This window comes from Lissotriton helveticus, chromosome 7 (assembly GCF_964261635.1).
Source record: "Lissotriton helveticus chromosome 7, aLisHel1.1, whole genome shotgun sequence".
In the NCBI taxonomy this organism is placed as follows: Eukaryota; Metazoa; Chordata; class Amphibia; order Caudata; family Salamandridae; genus Lissotriton; species Lissotriton helveticus.
In genome coordinates this window covers 1,460,149,915-1,460,169,686 of record NC_136068.1, presented here as the reverse complement: position 1 = coordinate 1,460,169,686, position 19,772 = coordinate 1,460,149,915, and the positions used below count along the sequence as shown (strand labels likewise).

Genomic DNA, 19,772 nt, shown 5'->3' with positions numbered 1-19,772 from the left:
ATACTGTTTGAATAAAACTTTACTCCCCCTGCTGGCCAAAAAACGAAGTGCACATGCCCTAGTTAAACACGGTTTAAACAGCTCACAGAAGCACCCTCTGATGTTGAAAAATCCCTGTTGCTGAGGGGGGAGGCAGGGGGGCTGGTTTCGCTGGCTTGTGAACAAAAAATGGTGGCTGGGAGTGCACTGTTTTAACATACAGGTCTTAGCAAAGAGCAAAGGAGAATTTTGGAGGGAAAACAGAATTGTCACCAAGGAATGAGAGGGACAAACTACAGAGGTTGGACTGCAGATCCCACAATTCAACACACTAAATGGAGGCAATCATGGGCAGGGAAAACCACACATTTAAAACACAACACAGGTGATAAAATATGCAATTACAGGCAGGCTAAAACTACAATTTTAAAATAACTGTAACAACCACAGGCATAGACAGTAAACACAGAAAGTGAAAATCGTTTTTTAAACAATTTTTTGTCTTGGGAAGAGACAGCACTAGTCTGTCTCCTTACCACTTCCTGGACTCTGCTCACTGCAATCTGGGGCACAGGTAGGCTGAAACACGCAAGATGGAGGAGAATGATTTGGGATGCACCCAGCAAAGCCTACAAAGGTGGGAATACAGGAAAGAAGTTGAAGGCTGTTTGGCCTGTCCCATATAAAAAGAGAGAGCAGTAAAGTGCCCTTTATAAAAGATTACAAAAGGTATGGCAAGAGAACCAAGCATGGGCATACATAAAAAGCATTGGGACACAAAGGCACACTCAGGTTTGCATCCAGATTGCTGTCTGCATCGAAGGTTGTGCAATTCATCATGATTTTACTTGAAGAAGAGTGTCACTATTGCATATTATCAAAAAAAGAGCGGGGAGAGAGAGGGGTTAAAATGATGCACTGCAAAAGGATTGGAAGGCACGGGAGCAGCATAGGCATGGAGGAGCACTTGACTCTTCAGCGGATACACTGTTGCTTTGTACTGCCATCTGTCACAGTGTCTAATTTTAATATCCTTGTAGCTCCCAATCACACTGGATTTGCCTGGCTCCATCCTTTTGGAGCCATCTTAGGTCAATTTACCCACATTATTTCTAATATTTGTATGTGTTTGTTTCTCAACTCTGCTTTGCTTTTATTGTTATTTTTGCCAGTCCTTCTACTTGGTGGGGAAGCCTTCCAGGAGGTAGAGGAGCTTTTGGACTCCAGCTTGTTTTGTTTTGCCCTTCCCCCCTATTTTGGCATTCCCAGCACCAGAGCCACGGCCCCTTCAGACATGCAAGGTGAGCGCCTGCATGCAGTGGGTGGTCCGCTGGCATGTCAAAGGCTGGCTTGTCTGCGCACATCCACGCCTGGATGGCGCCAGAGGCCAGGAGCCCTTGCACTTTTGGGTCAGCTACTGAATCATGTGACTACCCAATGCCTGTTGCCTGTCGGCAAGCAATTCACAGCAGTAAGTGTGAGATCATACCCCTGACCACACCTAGTTCGAAGGCAAGTGCTATTTCCCAGCCCTTGTACGTAGATCAGTTTTTATCTCTTGACTGTTGGTCATTAGCCAAACACAAGCTTGAGATGTATGATTTCCTTGTGACCATTCGCCTGATGCAGTTTTTCTGTCAGAACAAAGCTCACTGAGAATTCTGTGCAAGCTATTCTTTCAGCCATTCCCCAAGGCTTTGCGATTGTAAGATTGTATAAGCAATCTCAGAATGGGGTGAGCGCGCCATTATTTTTAAACAGACTGTGCTCTGCACTTTTACTGAATTATCCATTTCACGGTGTGAGGCGGCCTTCTTCTCTTTAAACGTTTCCAGTAAATTCAACTTAGGATGGTCTTTGATCTATTACCCTCCTGGCCCGACCTCTAGCTTCAAAAAATCGCCAGCTGATGCACTGTAGCCATTTGTCCTGAGCTATTCTGACTTTATCGTAATAGAAGACCTTATTCTCTATTTTGATGATACCAAGTGTCCCATGGCAGCCGCTTTGGTTGCAGATTTGGAGTGCCTCCTGCTCTCTCAATCAGTCTCTTTTACCACTCATAGGCTTGGACACAGCCTTGATCCCATATTTTCCAACATGACCAACGTATCCATATATCCCCCTCTTCCTCTCCTGTGGTCTGATCACTACACTATTCCCTTTTAGGGTCCCCTTGTTAAACCCTCACCTGTCTTCTCTTCTGGTCAGAAAATAAGGACACAGTGACCCAGGGTGACCCCTGGCAGTTTTACCCAGGAGTTGGATGTGAATCGTCCTACTCTTTACAGTTGTGTTGACACTGCTAATCTGCAATTGGATAGTTGGATATCTGGTACACTGGATCAAATTGCTCCGCTGGCAGATCAAACAATACAAATAACTAAACCTTAGGGTGATTGGTTTATTGACAAATTGCACTCTCTTAAATAGAACTGCAAGTGCCTAGAGCATGTGTGGCAGAGAGACTTTGACCCTGCCAGCAAGGCTAATTATCAGTCAGCCCTCAAAGTATACCACAGTCGCATTGGGTAAATCCGTTGTAATTTTTAAACCAACAAAATCGCAGCTGTCTACAACTAACCTTGATAATATTTTTCTATTTTTAAGCATTTATCTTCCTTTGCCTGAATCTCAGCCTCTACCCCACCTTCAGAGGAGGACTGTAACACTCTTGCTTAGTTCCTATTAGCTAGAGTGGCACCCATCTAGTCCTTTTTTTTCTGAGGTTTCCAGAGAAACTCTGTCTCTCAACCTTTGGTTCGAACCCTCAGCCAACAGCACCAGGCTGTTACAGTTTAAGTCTATTGAATCTGATGGAGTTTACCCCCTGATAGCATCAGTCAAGTCTGACTCGCCACTCAATCCAGCATCCCCTTCTATCCAGGAACAGGGAGTGAAAGTGGTCTACCTGTGTTTTGTGAGCTACTTAATAGCTCCTATGCTGCGACCAGGTTCCACACGACGGAGGCACACAACATTAGTTCCACTCCTCAAAAAACTTCTGCTAGACCCAACTAAGCCTGAAAAGTATTGGCCTATCTCACAGGTCCCTTTCTCTTCCACGGTTGCAGGAAAATATGTCAACCAGTAGCTTTTGATCTTTATTGAGGCCAAGGAGTTACTTCACAGAACACAGTTGGGCTTCAGACCCCTTTATAGGACAGAGTCTGCCCTTTTGCTTGCCTCAGAATTTACCTGTCAAATTCTTAACAAGGGTGATACCACAGAATTGCTGATGTTGGACCTCAGTGCGCCTTTAGGCACAGTGTCTCACAACTTCTTAATCGAGCGGTTGATGAGCTGCGGTGTTAGTCATAAGTCATTGCAATGGTACGCCTCCTTCCTGCAGAAATGAACCTTTCATGTGTTTCAAAAACCTTTCCACTCTCAGGTTTTTCCACTGCAGCAAGGGGTGCCTCAGGACCCCTATCTTATCCCTACCCTATTTAACCTTTATATACGCCCCCTGGATGATATCATTGAGCTATATGGCATCAACATCATAACGTATGCTGATGATACTCAGCTGATCATCACCCTGTCACAGAATGCAGTTAGCATGGATGCCTTACTGAGGACCTGTCTGTCATAGGTCATTGAGTGGAAGGATATCAACTGTCTTACACTGAATACAGGGTTAAAGGAGGTCCTCATTGTAGGCAAACAACCCTCAATCTGGTCCTCTCCTGGATGGACAGATTTGCACGGCCCACGACCTCTCACAAAGCCTGAGGATAAGAACCTAGGCATTTGGATCGATGAGAAGCTCATGTTTGGCAGCCAGATCACTGCTTTTCATGAAAATGTTTCTGAATTTTGAAAACTCTCGGAAAAATCCTTTGCCTCCTGCCTAAATCCTCTATGAAATCAGTACTCCAGGCACTGATTACTTCCAGGCTGGACTACTGCTATGTCTTGTAACGAGGATTATCACAGTTCCGACTGTTGAGACAGAATTCTGCATACCGTCTGCTGCTCAACATCCCTAGATGGGCTCCCACGGGGTCTCCACTTTCAGAGGTCACTGGCTACCTTTGAAGAAGTTACTTTCATACAAAGCCCTGGCCCACTCCTACAGTATTGCTACAAACAAGGGTCCCTGCTATTTGAACCCCTTCATCAAGTCTTACTCTCCTACAAAGAGCCTTAGGTCCTCTGGGGTCTTGCTGGCTTGTATCCCCACTGTAAAAAGAGTTTGCATTGGGGGCAGCTCCTTCAGCTATTTAGCATCTAAGCTGCAGAACTCTCGTCCCCGTCAATCACAACTGGCTCCGGAGGAATCACTGTTTCGCAAAAACCTAAAAACTTGTAGCCTGATTACGATGGCGGTAATACCGCCACAAGCAGGCTGCCAGAGGTGGGTTCACTGCCATCGTAAGGCCATTCACCAACCATCAGATTGTGATGACGGGCAGTGTGATGGAGGGCGGAAAGCCCAACTTTTTAGGGGTCCGACAGAGGCAATCTTTACGATTGCCTGTCAAAACCGCCCGCATCCTAAGAATGGTGGCAGTGCCTAGAAGGCACCGTCCACCAGATTAGGATGCTGCATCCCTACCAGCCTTTCCATGGCAGTTCAACCACCATGGAAAGGTTGGCGGGGAAGTACTTTGGGGGCTCATTGCGGGCCCAACCTTGTCCAGGCTGGTAGTTTGTGCACTTGTGCCCCCCTATATTTCCATGCACCATGTGGCAGGCACCGCATATTTTTAATTGGTACATTTTGTAAGTTGTATATTTTGATATCATCCTTTTCATTAATTCTGCACCAAAAAACATTTTGCCTGTCTGAAAAGGGGTTGGGAGTGGCCTGTGCCCTCCTGTAATTGTATTCAATGGAGCTACAAGAGTATGTATCTCGAGGTGCCTGCTTAGGACTTTAATAGCAAATTTGCCGGATGAAGTGTACAAGTGGACATGAACTCTGTATTCACAACATAGGCAATATACAATCTTCTTGGCAACTCATATATGAATACGTCAACAATTCTTTGCATGGCAATTCCGTGATGATAATAGATTTTAAGTATTTCAACATACAACAAATAAATTCATCTCAGTTAACAAATTGTATTGGATGTCAATAATTATTAAAAAATACTGACTTATGTTTGTTTATAAAAACAAAATCCACAGACACCATTGTAAATGTATATAATTTTTGCTGTTATGAACTTGGGGTTCTCTTCTGTGCGAGAATCACATTACATCAATCAGATTGTGGCCCATACTCATTCATTACTGACCAGACCTGCATATCTGCCTGACACATGCATTCTTAGGCAGTCTGCACACCCAATCTCGCTTCTATTATTTGTGCGAGTTTCCGATCATCTGCTAGTGTTTTGTTGTTACCTAAAAATAGTAACATGAAACATGGACTTTTCGATGTTTTGCATATCTTGATGTTCCATGTGGGCCAACACGATGATATCGCCCATTAGAAGAGCCATGAATGGCACAATAGATGTTATCTCTTACCCAACATTTGGTAATATCATTACTCCAACGACACCGTTGATGTACACCTCTAGCTAACACGTGTTGTTCTCTATTTAGATGCTGTAGACTGCACCAAGTGCCACGAGGACGAATGGCCGAACGACGCCCAGGATCTGTGTTTTCCAAAAGCAGTGGAATTCCTCTCCCTCCAGGAACCTCTGGGGATGTCATTAGCCATTGTGGCTGCAGTGGCTCTGCTCCTTCCACTCATCATTTTTGTCATCTTCCTAAAGCACATGGACACCCCAATAGTGAAAGCCAACAGCAGAGAGCTCAGTTTCCTCCTCCTTTTTTCTCTCCTCCTTTGCTTTCTTTCCTCCTTTCTTTTCTTTGGCCAACCAGGTTTGGTCACTTGTCTTCTGCGCCAGGTGACCTTTGGCATCAGCTTCGTTCTCTGTATCTCCTGTGTCCTTGGGAAGACCTGTATGGTGCTTTTGGCTTTTCATTTCAGGAGGCCATCAAGTCAACTCAAAAGATGGCTTGGACCTGGCTTCCCCAAACTAATCATCACTGGCTGCACTTCTGTCCAGGCTGTGGGGTGCACTCTTTGGCTTGTCATTGCTCCACCTTTTCCTGTAAAGAATACTGCTTCTGTACCAGGCAAAATAATCCTGGAGTGTAATGAGGGGTCCTCTGCAGCCTTCTGGTGCATGCTGGGAATCATGGGTTTTCTGGCCATGGTCAGCTTCCTCATTGCCTTCATATCCAGGAAGCTTCCTGACAGCTTTAACGAGGCCAGGTTCATTACCTTCAGCATGCTGGTTTTTGTCAGTGTGTGGCTTTCTTTCATCCCTGCCTACCTCAGTGCCCAGGGGAAAAACATGGTGGCTGTAGAGGTTTTCGCCATCTTGTCATCCAGCAGCGGCCTGATGTCCTGTATCTTCATCCCCAAGTGTTACATCATTCTCCTGAGACCTGACATGAACACGAAAGACTTTCTCATGGGGAGAGCTGCGTTTAGGCCTCCAAAAAGTAACTAACATGGAACAGTGAATTATAAATGGGATGCAATGCAAAGTACTATACAGTATAGGGAATTTGCAGACCACCAAAACATTTTGCATTGGTAGGGCCAAGGCCAATAGCTGAGTTCCTTCGTCATGGCACTAGACTCTGAAGTGAATTGCAGTATACCTTTTGAGTGCGGTATTGAGTATTTTGTTTCTTATAATTATTATTCACACTATCAACCTTCCCCTAGATGTCTTATACATCCTTAGTCTCTTGCTCCATCCTATGAAACGTATCAGATGTGTACAATGGGCCTGATTCACAGACCCTTTTAGGGCTATAAAACTATATTCACATCCAAAAATGCCTCAATTATGCATCCAAAAAGGACTTCTATCAGACGTAAAAGGTTTTAACTGCACGTCATTCTTTGCTACTTTTGCATACTTTATATATATTTTTTGCAGTTTTATATAGCGCAAACTCCACCTGGAGGTATCAGAGGGTTTTACGCGAGCACCAGTTGCACTGCATACAGACACATCCAGTTTTTTATGCACAGTGAGATTAAGTGATTTGGCACAAACCACAGGATGTTTGAGCCTCCCGCCAGACTCGGAGCTGGTTCCATAGCTTTAAAGGCAGCCGCTCCAGCTTTTGAGCCACATCCTCATTACCAAGCGACTTACAGGTAGAACACGTGCGTGACGCAGCCCATGCATACCCTGTAAATTAGTGGAAACCCACAAAAATGTATTTTGGGGAAGAATTTTACAGGTCAAATGAAATGTTTTACCTGAGGAGAATAAAAAGCAAAAAGAAGCAGTGTTCCTTGCACATTGGTCTACAGTCCACTCTTATGCAAAAGTGGCAAAGAATAACGTGGAATTAAAACAATGTTCCCCTGATATAAGCCCTTTTGTTGATGCTTAATTGAGTAATTTCTGGATTTAAATATAGGTCTGCCTTTTCACAGTCCGTAAGTACACTCTGTGTACGATTATGAAGTAGGGAAATAGGAGCCTTTCGGCAAAGCACATGACTCGCATAAAAGTATGCCCAGAAAGCTGCAACCGGGGAAGCTGTCCAGCCAACTACTCTCTTTCTGAATCAAGCCACACTGTGCACTGGAAAAATGTACATACCAACATGCATCATGGCATTTTCAGAAGTTTAATGTTAGTCACTATTAAAACTGGCAAAAAAACATACTCGCTGGCATTTTCTAAATCTTGAGACATATATCATTAGACTTGGCATCTTTTGGCGTGTTTCCCCAGAGTTTTTGCTTTCTGACCTCCCTGTTTTTACTCTGTTAGTGCTGGCTTAGTGTTTCTGCACACTTTTCTCACTGCTGATCAGTGGTAAAGTGCAAGTGCTCCTGTGGTACACTGTTTTATGGTTTGGTGTTTCCATGATTGGCCTGTTTGATTTATGTGTCAGTCCCTAGTAAAGTGCACTGCGTGTGCCAGGGCCTGTAGATCAAATGCTGTTGGTGGGCTGAAGCACTGGATTGTCCCACCCACCCAAACAGCCCGTAAATGTAATTCTGGTCTGATATTGTAGAGACTGTGCACAGTCTGGTACTGCCATGTTGACTTGGCAAGTGCACCCACTTGTCAGGCCCTAACCTTCCCTTTTCTTACATGTCAGCCACCCCTAAGGTAGACCCAAGGTATCCCTATGGGCAGGGTGCAGTGTATGTGAAAGGTAGGACATGCCCTGGTGTGTGCGGCATGTCCTGATAGTGAATTACTGCCAATTTCGTTTTTCACTATTGCAAGTCTACCTGTTCCCCATAGGACAGAATGGGAAGTTTGTTTATAACATCTTATAAACATAACTGGCCCTGGGAACTAGGTAGGAAAATAAAGTTTTGTATGCCTGAACTCAGAATCTAAAGATGCATCTTTTAGTAAAGGTGATTTTTACATTCTGTGTTTGAAATACCACTTTTAGAAATTACGTATGTACTTGCTCAGTCATCCCCAGTGCCTCTGCTCGAATGTGGATTGCCTGTCTGGGTTTTGGATGACAGAAGTCTGGGTAACAGGAGTGGCTCCAGATAGTCTAGGTGGGCCAGGAAAGGTCTGATTACACCTGGGCTGCAATTGGGGAAGGAAGAGGAGATTTCCTCGCACCTCAACGGGGCTGGTCTGCCTCTGACAATGCTCTCTCCACCTCCTGCTAAGAAGGCACATCAGAGAAAACAGAACTGGTTCTGGCTGGGCACAGACTCTCTCTGCCTAAGAGATCAAAGCATTTTGGGATATGAATATCGAGGCCCAGACCCCTGAACTTTAGAACTCTTTGGGATCAAGAAGACTGCCAAGAAGAAGAGCTGGAGAAGCTGTGAGGAGGAACTACCACTTTGCTGTGTGCTTTGCTGTGTTGGCCTGCAGAGGCTGCTTCTGTCTTGGTAAGTGAAAGGACTGGACTGAACTTTCTGCAATCTACATTTGTTAGTTTCTCCAAGGGTTTGAGGTAGAACTTGCCCCCTGTTCAAGAAGTCTCAAGAACAACAAAGACTTCAAGCTTTTCTGCCCTCAGCACTGGGGACTGTGTGTTTTGAGCTGCAACAGAGGAAAAAGCAACCCGACGCTGTCTACGACACCTCTGCTGACTCGGTGTCCTGCAGGCACCGAAGAGGGCACTGCCGCAATGCAACACCGTGACCCTAGTCTCACCAATGATGCCTGCTAATGCTGACACCGAGCCGCCGCTGTAGTCCCCGCACTCCGCACCGCCACGCTTCCTGACAATGCCTTGGTATCCCCGATGACGACCCTACACGCCGAAATCTACGCCACAGCTTGCACCGTGGTTTGAGGGCACCGCTCGTAAAGTTGCACGCCGCACCGCCCTCATCCCACACCGCAGCCTTGGCCTACCCATGCCGGCACCATCGACTCCAGTTCGTTAGCTGATGACAGCGCTTCAGCCATGACAATGCCGCTGCTTGCACCGTGACTTGCCCGCACCACAACGAGCACCGTGACCCTGGTCTCACCGATAAAGCCATCTCACACCGTCACCAAGCCGCTGCTTGCACCGTGACCTCAAGGCACCACACGGTGCATTGCTGCACTTCGCACCACAGCACCCGACTCTTGCCAACAAAAGGGATCCTGACTTTAACAGAGGGGAGTTCGACCAGCAACACGTGTGACTTCAAGGGCCTGACTACTCCTGCACCAACCCCTGGAACTGATGCTTGCGGATGCCATGCTTTGGAAATCTCAACGAGAGGTTGCCAACGCCCTGCATTCCTAAAAGATATTGTTTGCAGGCCTTCCTGATACCCCAGCTGGCCCGCAACGCAGCGGTCAGCCAGAACTGTTTGGATGTGTTTGTTCACGACCCCGCGATAGCCCCGGACGGAGCTATTGACGTCCAGGAACTGCTTTTGAAGCATATTTTGATAATTGAAGATTTTTAAGTACTATATTGTGAATTTTTATCATTTTTGGTATTGTCTTAAGTATATAAAAATATTGGATATTTTTGTAAACTGGTGTGGTGTCCTTTTTGTATTGCTTACACTGTATTACTGTGCAAATGCCTTACACACTGCCTTTAAGAAAAGCCTGACTGCATGTGCCAAGCTACCAATGGGGTGAGCAGGTGTTAATTTAGGAGTGTAACTACCTTATCCTGACTAGAGTTGGGGTTTCTGCACATGCCATACCCGACCAAAAATCCCATTTCTAACATATATTGAATAGCACTACAAGATCATTCTGTTTTTCAGCAACTTCTTAATTTCCCAATAAAATGGTGTCTAATGGTCAGAATTTTTTGTCCAGCAGTCTTCTGTATTTTATGATGTTTTCTCTTTTATGGTTCATTAGTGCATAAACCGAATTTGTGTAGAGTTGAATTTTGCTTTGATTACCACTGTCAAAAGATCAGGAGATCTCAACCTCTGAGATTTCCCCAATACATCTTTAATTCATTTTCCTGTTGTTTGAAATGGTGTCCTCTAGTTGGCAGAGGTAGGTACCTTTGTCCAAATAGGGACCCTTGCTTCTAGTAACTCTGGGCATAGTGGGCGTAGCAGTACTACGCGGAGGTCCATGTAGTTGGGAATAAACTCCGCTCTGCCACCTGCCTCCACCCCCCTTATTAACAATTAATTCCACATTAATACAAAAAGTAAAATAAAAGACACTTACCTGTACTGCAGCGTCCCAGGGCTGTCTTCCTCCTCTTCCATGCCGTATGGCTAATTCTTGCAAAAACTGTGCATGCATGCGCAACCGCACATGTGCATTTCTGGCGATAAATGTGCATGCGCAGTTTTGGCAAGGATCACCCACAGTAGTGAGGAAGAAAAGGAGGGCAGCCCAGGTACACCGCACTACAGGTAAATGTCTTTTATTTTACTTTTGACAAATGTAGGCTTAATTGTTAATGGGGGTGGAGGTAGGGGCTGGGCAACTCTGCTCCGCTGTGGAGTGTGCAGAGATTTGCCTACTCCGCGCTCTCCGCGAAATGCAGAGTGGGCAAATCTCCGCACACTCTGCCTGTGGAGCAGAGTTCTCCGCCCACAGTTAGCTTCTAGTCAGGGTAAGTAGCCCCTGCTCACCCCCTTGGTAGCTAGGTACGAACAGACAGACTTATCCCAAAGGCAATGTGTAAATTATTTGTACTCAAAACACACAGTAATACAGTGATAACACCACAAATGGACACCATACCAGTTTAGAAAAATAAAGTATCTTTATCTGAACTTAACAAGACCAAAACGACAAAATTCTAACATACATTTAATAAGAATTTGACTTTAAAGAAGGTTTCAAACAACTTGGCCCATAGCATACTATGGATGCATGATTTCTCTCAAAGTACCTGTAGTTCCGACAAAATTCACAAGGCCAAACAGCCGCAGAGATGGAAATTGTTGAAAAACAAAGTGCTGCATCAGTTCCTGAGACCATGGGGAGGCCATGTGACAGTTCTGCGGCATGCAGGAGAACTGATGCTTCAAATCTGGTCTGTAGGGGGAGGAGAAACGACGATTCTGAAATGTTTCTGGTCCGCGGGTGATGGGCAGGTAAAAACTTGCAGTACAGGTACCTTGCATGGAAATCCAGGATGCGGCAGCCATCTATGCGGCGGCTTCGAACTGCACTTTGTCGGTTTCTTCAGCTGCGACCCCTCTATGTGACGGTTCTTGCAGCTGCAACAGGCACTGCATGGGTTTTAGCAGCAGCTCAGCGATGAGTGAAGATTCTTCTCCCACAGCAGTGCTGCATCAGAAAACCTGCAGCAAGAAGAGCAATGTGTCGAATTATTTGTAGTCGCGTTGCTTTTCCAGCTCCCAACAGCAGGAACAACCTCCAGAGGCCCAACACAGTAACAGGCACCTCTTGGCAGGTAAGAACTCTCAGCAAGGAAGTTCAGGGCAGCTGGGTTGAAGTTTTTGGGTCCCTGAGACTTCAGAACAGGAGGCCAGCACACACAGGCCCTTGGAGATCTTCCTCAAGCAGAGGACACAACACAGAGCAAAGTCCGAATCCTTTCCTTGGCAGAAACAGCTACAGCAGGCCTATCCCAGAAAGCACACAGCAAATGGGCCGAACTTCTCCATCAATTTCTCTAGCCCTTCTCCCTGGCATAGGTTCCTTTTGAATTCCAGAAATGATCTAAAGTTCGGGGGTTTTAGGACTAATACTTGTACCCCAAAATGTCTTTGTTCTGTTTGTGCAATGGTCTCTGAGCCCAGTCTAAACCAGTTCTGTCCTCACTGGTGCAGTATGACCACAGGGGGTGGAGACAGCATTGTGCTAAGGAGACAGGCCCTATTCAAGTGGAAGGAAATCTCCTCCCACTACTTTTAATTCAGCCTAGGTCTATTCAGCCCAGCTCTGAGTCTTCCAGGAAGGGCCAAGCACACCTGAACCCCCGCCCCAGTGGCTGTCTATAGTCAATGCACATCCCCAACCCCTGTCACTCCAAAACCAGATTGTCAATACACAAACAGGCAGAGGCACACAGAATGGTTAAACAACAAAATGTTGAACATTACAAGCACTCACCCCCAGTCAACTGATCTGGGTTTAATCCATCATCATTCTTTAGCTCACTCCCCCACCCCAGTTCAGATATGGCCATATGCAATTCAGTCTGACCCTGTGCCTCATGGGAACAGTCCAGGCGGAACTGCCAAGCCATGTCTTCCATGGACCGGAAACAAGCATCCTGGGACCGGTTTCGGGTTCATAACCCTCATCAGCCAGGCTATCTTGAATACAGGGGCAAAGTGAGTAAGGGGCCCACGTCTGGGCATATCCTGCCAACTTAGGGAGAACAAAGCAGAACCAAAGGGGATGATGGACAGAGTGTTGAACATTGCAAGCACTCACCCCCAGTCAACTGATCTGGATTTAATCCATCATCATTTTTTTTTTTTTGGCAGAGTTTTATATAGCGCGAACTAGACCCGAACCGAATCGGGTATCAGAGCGCTTTACATAGCACCAGTTACGTTACATTAGGACACACATTCATTTTTGTTAGGCACGGGGAGATTAAGTGATTTGCCCAGAATCACAGGAAGTTTGGCATCGTTACCGAGACTCGAACCCAGTTCCTCCAGGTCCGAGGTAGAGCGCCCTAGCCGTTAGGCCAATCTTTAGCTCACTTCGCCACCCCAGTTTAGACATGGTCATATGCAAATCAGTCTGACCCTGTGCCTCATGGGAACAGTCCAGCCCAAGCTGCCAAGCCATGTCTTCCCTAGACCGTAAACAAGCATCCTGGGACCGGATTTTGGGTTCACAACCCTCATCAGCCAGGCTATCTTGAATCCAGTGGCAAAGTGAGCAAGGGACCCATGTCTGGGCATAGCCTGCCAACTTAGGGCAAACAAAGCAAAACCATATGATGTTCATTTCTCTGGAAAAGTCAGCTACTAGTGAAATTATGTCTCCTTTGTATTGAAAGGAGTTGCTCCAATTTGCAATTTGAAAAATGTATTGGGCCAGTTGGTGCTGCAGTAGATAGACTAGGCTTGAAACATTAGATTGACGAGAGCAAACCCAGTGAGCTCTTTGAAGTTCAAGCTGAAGGTTGGAAGTCTGGCAGGAATGTAGCCAGAAATGTCAGCATGTTATCCCCTTCGTTTTTGGGAAGCCCAAATACTCTTATGTTATAACACCTACTCCTTCCCTCCATGTCTGTTAGTTTCTTCTGTGAATTACATGCATCGTTACTCCAGTCGGGAAATTCCAACAGTTTGCATTCCAGGTTGTCAAAGCAGGCTTCTGCTTTTTTTCCAATCCCTCACCGAGGTCGGCTAATATAGATTGCATTTAGTTACAACATCTTTACTGGTTTCTGAGTTTCAAAGCTCAATCGTTGTCAAGGATGTCTGATTACCTTTAGTGTTTTAAACATTATCATAGCCATGGTCTCTGCAGGACCTGTGATGCTGAGATTTGATTTGAGACCTGTAATTTCTTCTGAAAAAATAGTTAGTGAGTTGGTTTAGTGCACGCCATGTAGGCTGTTTGTTAGAATTTCTCTCAAATTCTGTAATCTCATAAACAGTCCCTGAGCTGTTACAGTTTCATTGAAGGTGCCCTGCTTTATGTTCAGTTATATGCGGAGGTTATATGAAACTCAGAAATCTGGCATTTATTGGCTTTAAATTACTCTAGTGATTGCTTCAGACATCAGTACTTTGTGTATAATGTATTTATCATTTTAATAATTTATATTGAATAAATAAACAGGTACCAAATTCACAAATGACATAAGCAAGAGAATAATTTGTTGAATAATACATGAGAGAAAGCTTCAATACTAGGTGGGTAGAGGAGGAACTATAAAATACAGTCTTGTATAATATGTTGAAAAGAATATTATTATTATAGATACCTGGACAGTTTTACAATAAGAATGAGAGAGGAAAGAGGAAGGGAAAGGAGTAAGGAAAGGGAAAGGAAGGAAAGAGAAAGAACTATCAAATAAATATCAGTGTGAAGAAGAGTATGTAGATAGAAAATTAGCAAAAGGTAGCCAAAGTAAATCAGATATGATTTTTTGAGGTACATATGAAGATGAAGCAATAGAGATTCTATGTTTGTCACAAATAAGATTCCACCAAGTTAGCATACAAATCTTTGATTTATCTTTCCAGCAAGTAAGAATAACTTTAAATGCGAGAGCAAGAAAAAGGTCAAGCAATTTGAATTTCAATACTGTTTCATGAAATTCATCTGATACGGAACCAAGAAAATAAGGGGGTACAAAAAAGAAAAATCTTGGAAAACTTGGCCCATACGAGTTTCCAAAATTTTGGGACATTAGGACAATAGTATAACAAATGAGGCAATGTACCATTAAAGGAAAGGAATGACCAGCAGAGAGGTAAAGAGGAAGGATTGATTTTATGAATGAATATTGGTGTCCTAACAGCTCGATTGTATAGAAAGAATAAAGATTGAGTAATGTTAATGGCTTTAGAGGTTCAAATAATTTTTTGCAATAATGTAATCCATTATTTAGATGAGAGGCAGATGGAGAGATCTAGTTCCCAAGCTAATTCAATTGGGGATTTAGGTATCACAGAGATAGAGATGGATAAAGGTTTGTATAAAGGAAGCTTTAGGGTTAGAATCAGAGGAGATGTTGTGTAAAGGGGTTAAGGGAGTACATGAGGTGATACTGGTTGGAAAGTTTTTGGTTGAAATGAATGATTGAAGTGCCTGAGATAATTGAGAAGATTGAGAAAAACAAGAAGGTAGATCATAACAATCGTGTAATATATTAAACGGTACAACAGAATTATTCAATACAAGTTGGTGGGCATAGAGAATATTATTTTCTTTCCAGTGTTTGAAATAAAAGGATTTATGGCGGAACTTAATAAATGTTGAACCAAATTGAAGATGCAAGGAAGGCTTGACAGAAATCAGAGCCATCTGTAAATTGTGGGAGTATTTTAAAATGGGATGTTTAGATATAAAGGTAAAATTGGATATGAAACAAATATCATACATATAAAAGTCATGTAAAAGAGAGCGCTCAAAACTAATCCAGCTAGATAACGGAACATCGTGGTATTGACGGTGAAGTGCATACATCTGCCTGAGTAAAAAAGCAGTGTGATAAAGTTTGAAATTAGGAATTCGGACAGCCCCTTTATTTTTTGATTTGATTAATTTAGTGAAAGCAATACGTGCAGGTTTGTTGTTCCATAGACATTCAGTAGAAATGTAATTAATTTTAATAAAATGGTAATTAGGAATTTTAAAGGGCAACATAGAGAGGAGGAATAGAATAAGTGGTACAATCATAATTTTAATGGTATTTAATCTGCCACACCAAGAGAAATGTAGCAGGTACCATGAGGAGAGAGATTTTTGAATCTTTATTTTCAAATCAATAAAGTTATGAGTAAGTGTTTGAGAGATAGTAGAAGAAAACCACACGCCAAGATGCTTAATTTTGTATGGGCACCATTTTAATTTAGTATTAGAAAACATGAATTGGTAGCATATTGAATTTAAGGGTAATAATTCAGTTTTAGAAAAATGTATATTATAAGCTGATATTTTAGAAAATAAGTCAATTTCCTGCAGGAAGGGGGGTAAGGAAATAAAGGGATTAGAAAGGTATATCAGGATATCGTCTGCATAAGCAGATAATTTTATTTTTAGGGAATTGTGGCGGAGAACCAGTTATTGAGGGATACTGTTGAATACGTTCCAGAAAAGGTTTAAGACATAGAAGGAATAAGAGAGTGAGAAATGGGACAACCTTGCTGAGTACCTCTGTGTAGGTTAAAATAAGGGGATACGGAACCATTACCAAATACACATGCACGGGGATCAGAATACAATAATTTATTGAATGAAATAAATTTGGGTCAGAATCCAAACCACTTAAGGGTTTTAAACATTAATTGACAATTTATGTGATTAAAGGCTTTTTCAGCATCAAGGAACAATTCAGCTAAGGGATCACGATAACCTTTCCACAAAGAGAGCATATTACAAAACACTCTAGCATTATCTGAGGAAAGCCTACCTTTGATAAAGCCAGACTGATCGGATTTAATGAGTAGGGGAATAACCGCTTCCAGCCCAGAGGCAAGAATTTTTGTGAAAATGTTGCAATCATAATTAATTAATGAGATTGGATAGTAATTATGACAAAAAGACAGATCTTTATCAGGTTTAGGGAGGATAACAATAAGAGCATCAAGAAAGGAACCTTCAGGCTTAGAATGCAATAAAAAGGAGGTAAAAAGTTCAAGTAAGTGTGAAGCAAAAAACGATGAAAAAGAGGATATAAGTTCAATAGAGAAGCCGTCAGGGCCAGGAGCTTAAGCTCTTTTTAAGGATTTGATTGCAGCTAAAATCTCATGAAGAGTTTTTTATTCCAGGAGGGACATAGCATCCTGAATGGGGCATGGAGAGGAAAGACTATCAAAGAATGACTGAGCAGCTATATCAGCGGGATGTGTGTCTTCCATATATAAAGAATGGTAATAAGACTGAAATGCCTCAACAATGCCCGAGTCAGAGTGTAATAGGCTATTAATAGGAGTATTATGGATGGGGCCATTGGTTTTCCTTTCTGTTTTGACTTTTAAATAATTGGGAAACATTTTACCCGCTTTCTTTTGTCCCCCATAGTATTTAGATTTTATTTTAAGTAGAATGTTGCAGGCCTCAATTGTAGCTAATTTGTTTAAGTTAGATTTAGCTTTGATTAAGTCACAGAGATGAACAGGAGATTTGAAGTGAAATGAAATACCAACATTTGCAAAGCGCACAGCTACCTCCGGAAACGTGTCCCGGCACTAGGGGCCATCTGGAAGATTAAGCGAGCTATCGCCCAGAGTCACATGGTGCTGGGCTAACCTGCCGCCGGCGCTGGGCATCGAAAGGTGAACCCTGTAGTCCGGAGTCAGGCCACCTGGCCGCTGAGCCACACCTCTTCCACATACATTTGGAAGTATAATAAGCGTGTTCAAGGGTTTTATTGTGGTTGAGGGAGGAGAGGTACTAAGAGTTCAATAGTTTCTTCTTTTTAGCAGTGTATGCAATGGTAAAATCTCTGGACGAGGCCTTGAAGGCATCACAGTTGTTATGCACAGAAGTATCAGTTGATTTGTTAAATTGAAAAAATTATTGTAGAACGGAAGTAGCATTTAAAATATAAGTCTGATAATAGGGAGGTATTAAATCTCCATCTAGTCTGTTTGGAGGTGGCAAGGGACAAATCAAATGGAACTGAAACTGGGGCATGATCAGAAATAAAAATGGAATCAATCTCAGAGGATTGAAGCGAGGAAAGTAAAAGTTTTGAAATTGAAACATAATCAATTCGAGATATAGTGTGGTAATTATTAGAGTAAAATGTAAATTCATAGTTATCAGGATTACTAGTCCTCCAAGCATCATAGAGTGGATGAGGGGCAATAGCAGATTGGAACATTCTATAAGATTTATCTGGATTAAATTTACAATCAGATTTCTTGTCAGAGAAAGAATTGAGCCAATTATTAAAATCCCCAGCAACAATAAAATTGGGGTTAGAAATTGAAGATAATTTTAGTTTGATATTATACCAAAAATACGGGTCAGAGTTAACCGGCCCATAGATGTTAAGGAAGGTGACAAGTTTATTGTAGATTATGGCATGAAGTATTACCCTTCGTCCACTCATATCATTTTCAGTTGATTTCATTTGCAATTTCAAAGATTTATGACAGTGGATGGCGACACCACTTTTACAGTTAACACGCTGGGGAAAAATCAACCTGGCCTACCCACTGACGCTTAAGTTTGAGAGATTCAACAACATTAAAGTGGGTTTCCTGCAAATAAGCAATCTGATAATCAAGTTTTTTGTAGGCGAGAAAGTACCTTCTGACGCTTAACGGGGTTACCCAAACCACGAACATTCCATGTCACAAAATTAAACATATCAATGTTTAAGAGACAGGGGTATAATCACAATGATGACGAATTGCAAGAAACAGCAATGAAGACAAAAGATATTAGTCATGATGGACAGGCAACATGACGGAATTAATAAAAACATACAGAAACAAATAAAATAAAGTCAAATAAATAAAAATATAAAGAGGGAGAAGAAGAAAGAGATGAGCAATGGTGAAGGGAAAAAGGGGAAGCAATTCCTGGGCTGGAGCGCCCCTCAAGACTCCTCACCTGTTTTCGCCCCACGGGGGCTTAGCCATAAGCAGCGGCAGGAGGAGGCAGGACTGGAGTGCCTGTTTCGCGATGCTGGGCTGTGACTCGGTCCCCCAGCAGGCCCTGAGTCCACTCAGCGCGGGAGGTAACGCCACCCTCCTGGCGCTGCATTTAAAGACCACCCGCACTCTCGCAGCGCAAATGCTTAACTTGTAAAATATGAAGAGCAGGTGCTCACAGTCTTTAACGAGGCCACACCCACTTCCGGATCTCCGCCCACTCCCTCCAGTGGCCCCACCCACTTCCCTTTATTGGCTCCACCCACATCCAAAAGCCTCAACACATCAGAGTCACCTCCTCCCTTGAGTTCCGCAAGAAGATGAAGGGCTGGCTCTTCACAAAAGCAACTCAGGCACCTCACACCTACACACCTTCCCAAATCCCTGGATACCCTCCTGACTGATGTCGATACAGTAGTCCACAGGTTCATGCAGTGCTGTAAGAAATTGCCCACTGCTCACCTTAAAAGTACCAAATCAAAAGCATCTCAATATAGAAGTTTACGAGGGACCTTCAAAGAACATTCTGGATTTAATTTATGGTGGTCCCCGACAAACTTCTGCCCTAGGTGCCCAGTATGCAATAAAAAATAGCGCTCCTCATTTTATTTTAGAACCCTTTCCTCGTTTGTTCATAAGAACAGGGTGGTCGAAACTGCAAAATCCAGAGCTACGAACAGCACAAGTCTCACTGCACTCAATGAAAGTAGTGTGGCTCACTGGTTAGAGGCGGCAGACCCGAGAGCAGAGGACGGCCCGGGACCAGGGTTCGATTCCCGGCGCGGCAGGTTTCTGGACCAGGGTCAGCGGACTCGATAATTCTCTCGCCTCGGTGCCCACTCTGATCAGCGATCACACTCGGCAACTCTGGGCATTAGCTTGCCTCATCTTCACTAACGGCCCCACCAGACCGCCGGGGATGCCTGGTCTCACCCTGGAGATACCCATTAAGGGACCATCTCTCAGGGAAGCCAGGAAGGGTTTCGCAGCGGTCGAAGCGCCTTGGGACCCTACGGGTAAGTAGTGCGCTATATAAATGCCTATACATTTACACATACATACACATTTACCACACACACCCAAACACAGTACAGGTACGTGTTAA

At 43.7% G+C, this 19,772-nt stretch overlaps 1 protein-coding gene across 1 annotated transcript in view; it reads left to right on the top strand.

The window, feature by feature from the left end:
- Positions 1-6,464, top strand: part of LOC144769536 (extracellular calcium-sensing receptor-like) — a 140,165-nt gene extending 133,701 nt beyond the window's left edge. The window contains exon 5 of the mRNA XM_078653678.1: positions 5,542-6,464. Coding sequence (XP_078509804.1) covers positions 5,542-6,464 — 923 coding nt within the window. The remainder of the gene's footprint in view (positions 1-5,541) is intronic.
- The last annotated feature ends 13,308 nt before the right edge of the window (positions 6,465-19,772 follow it).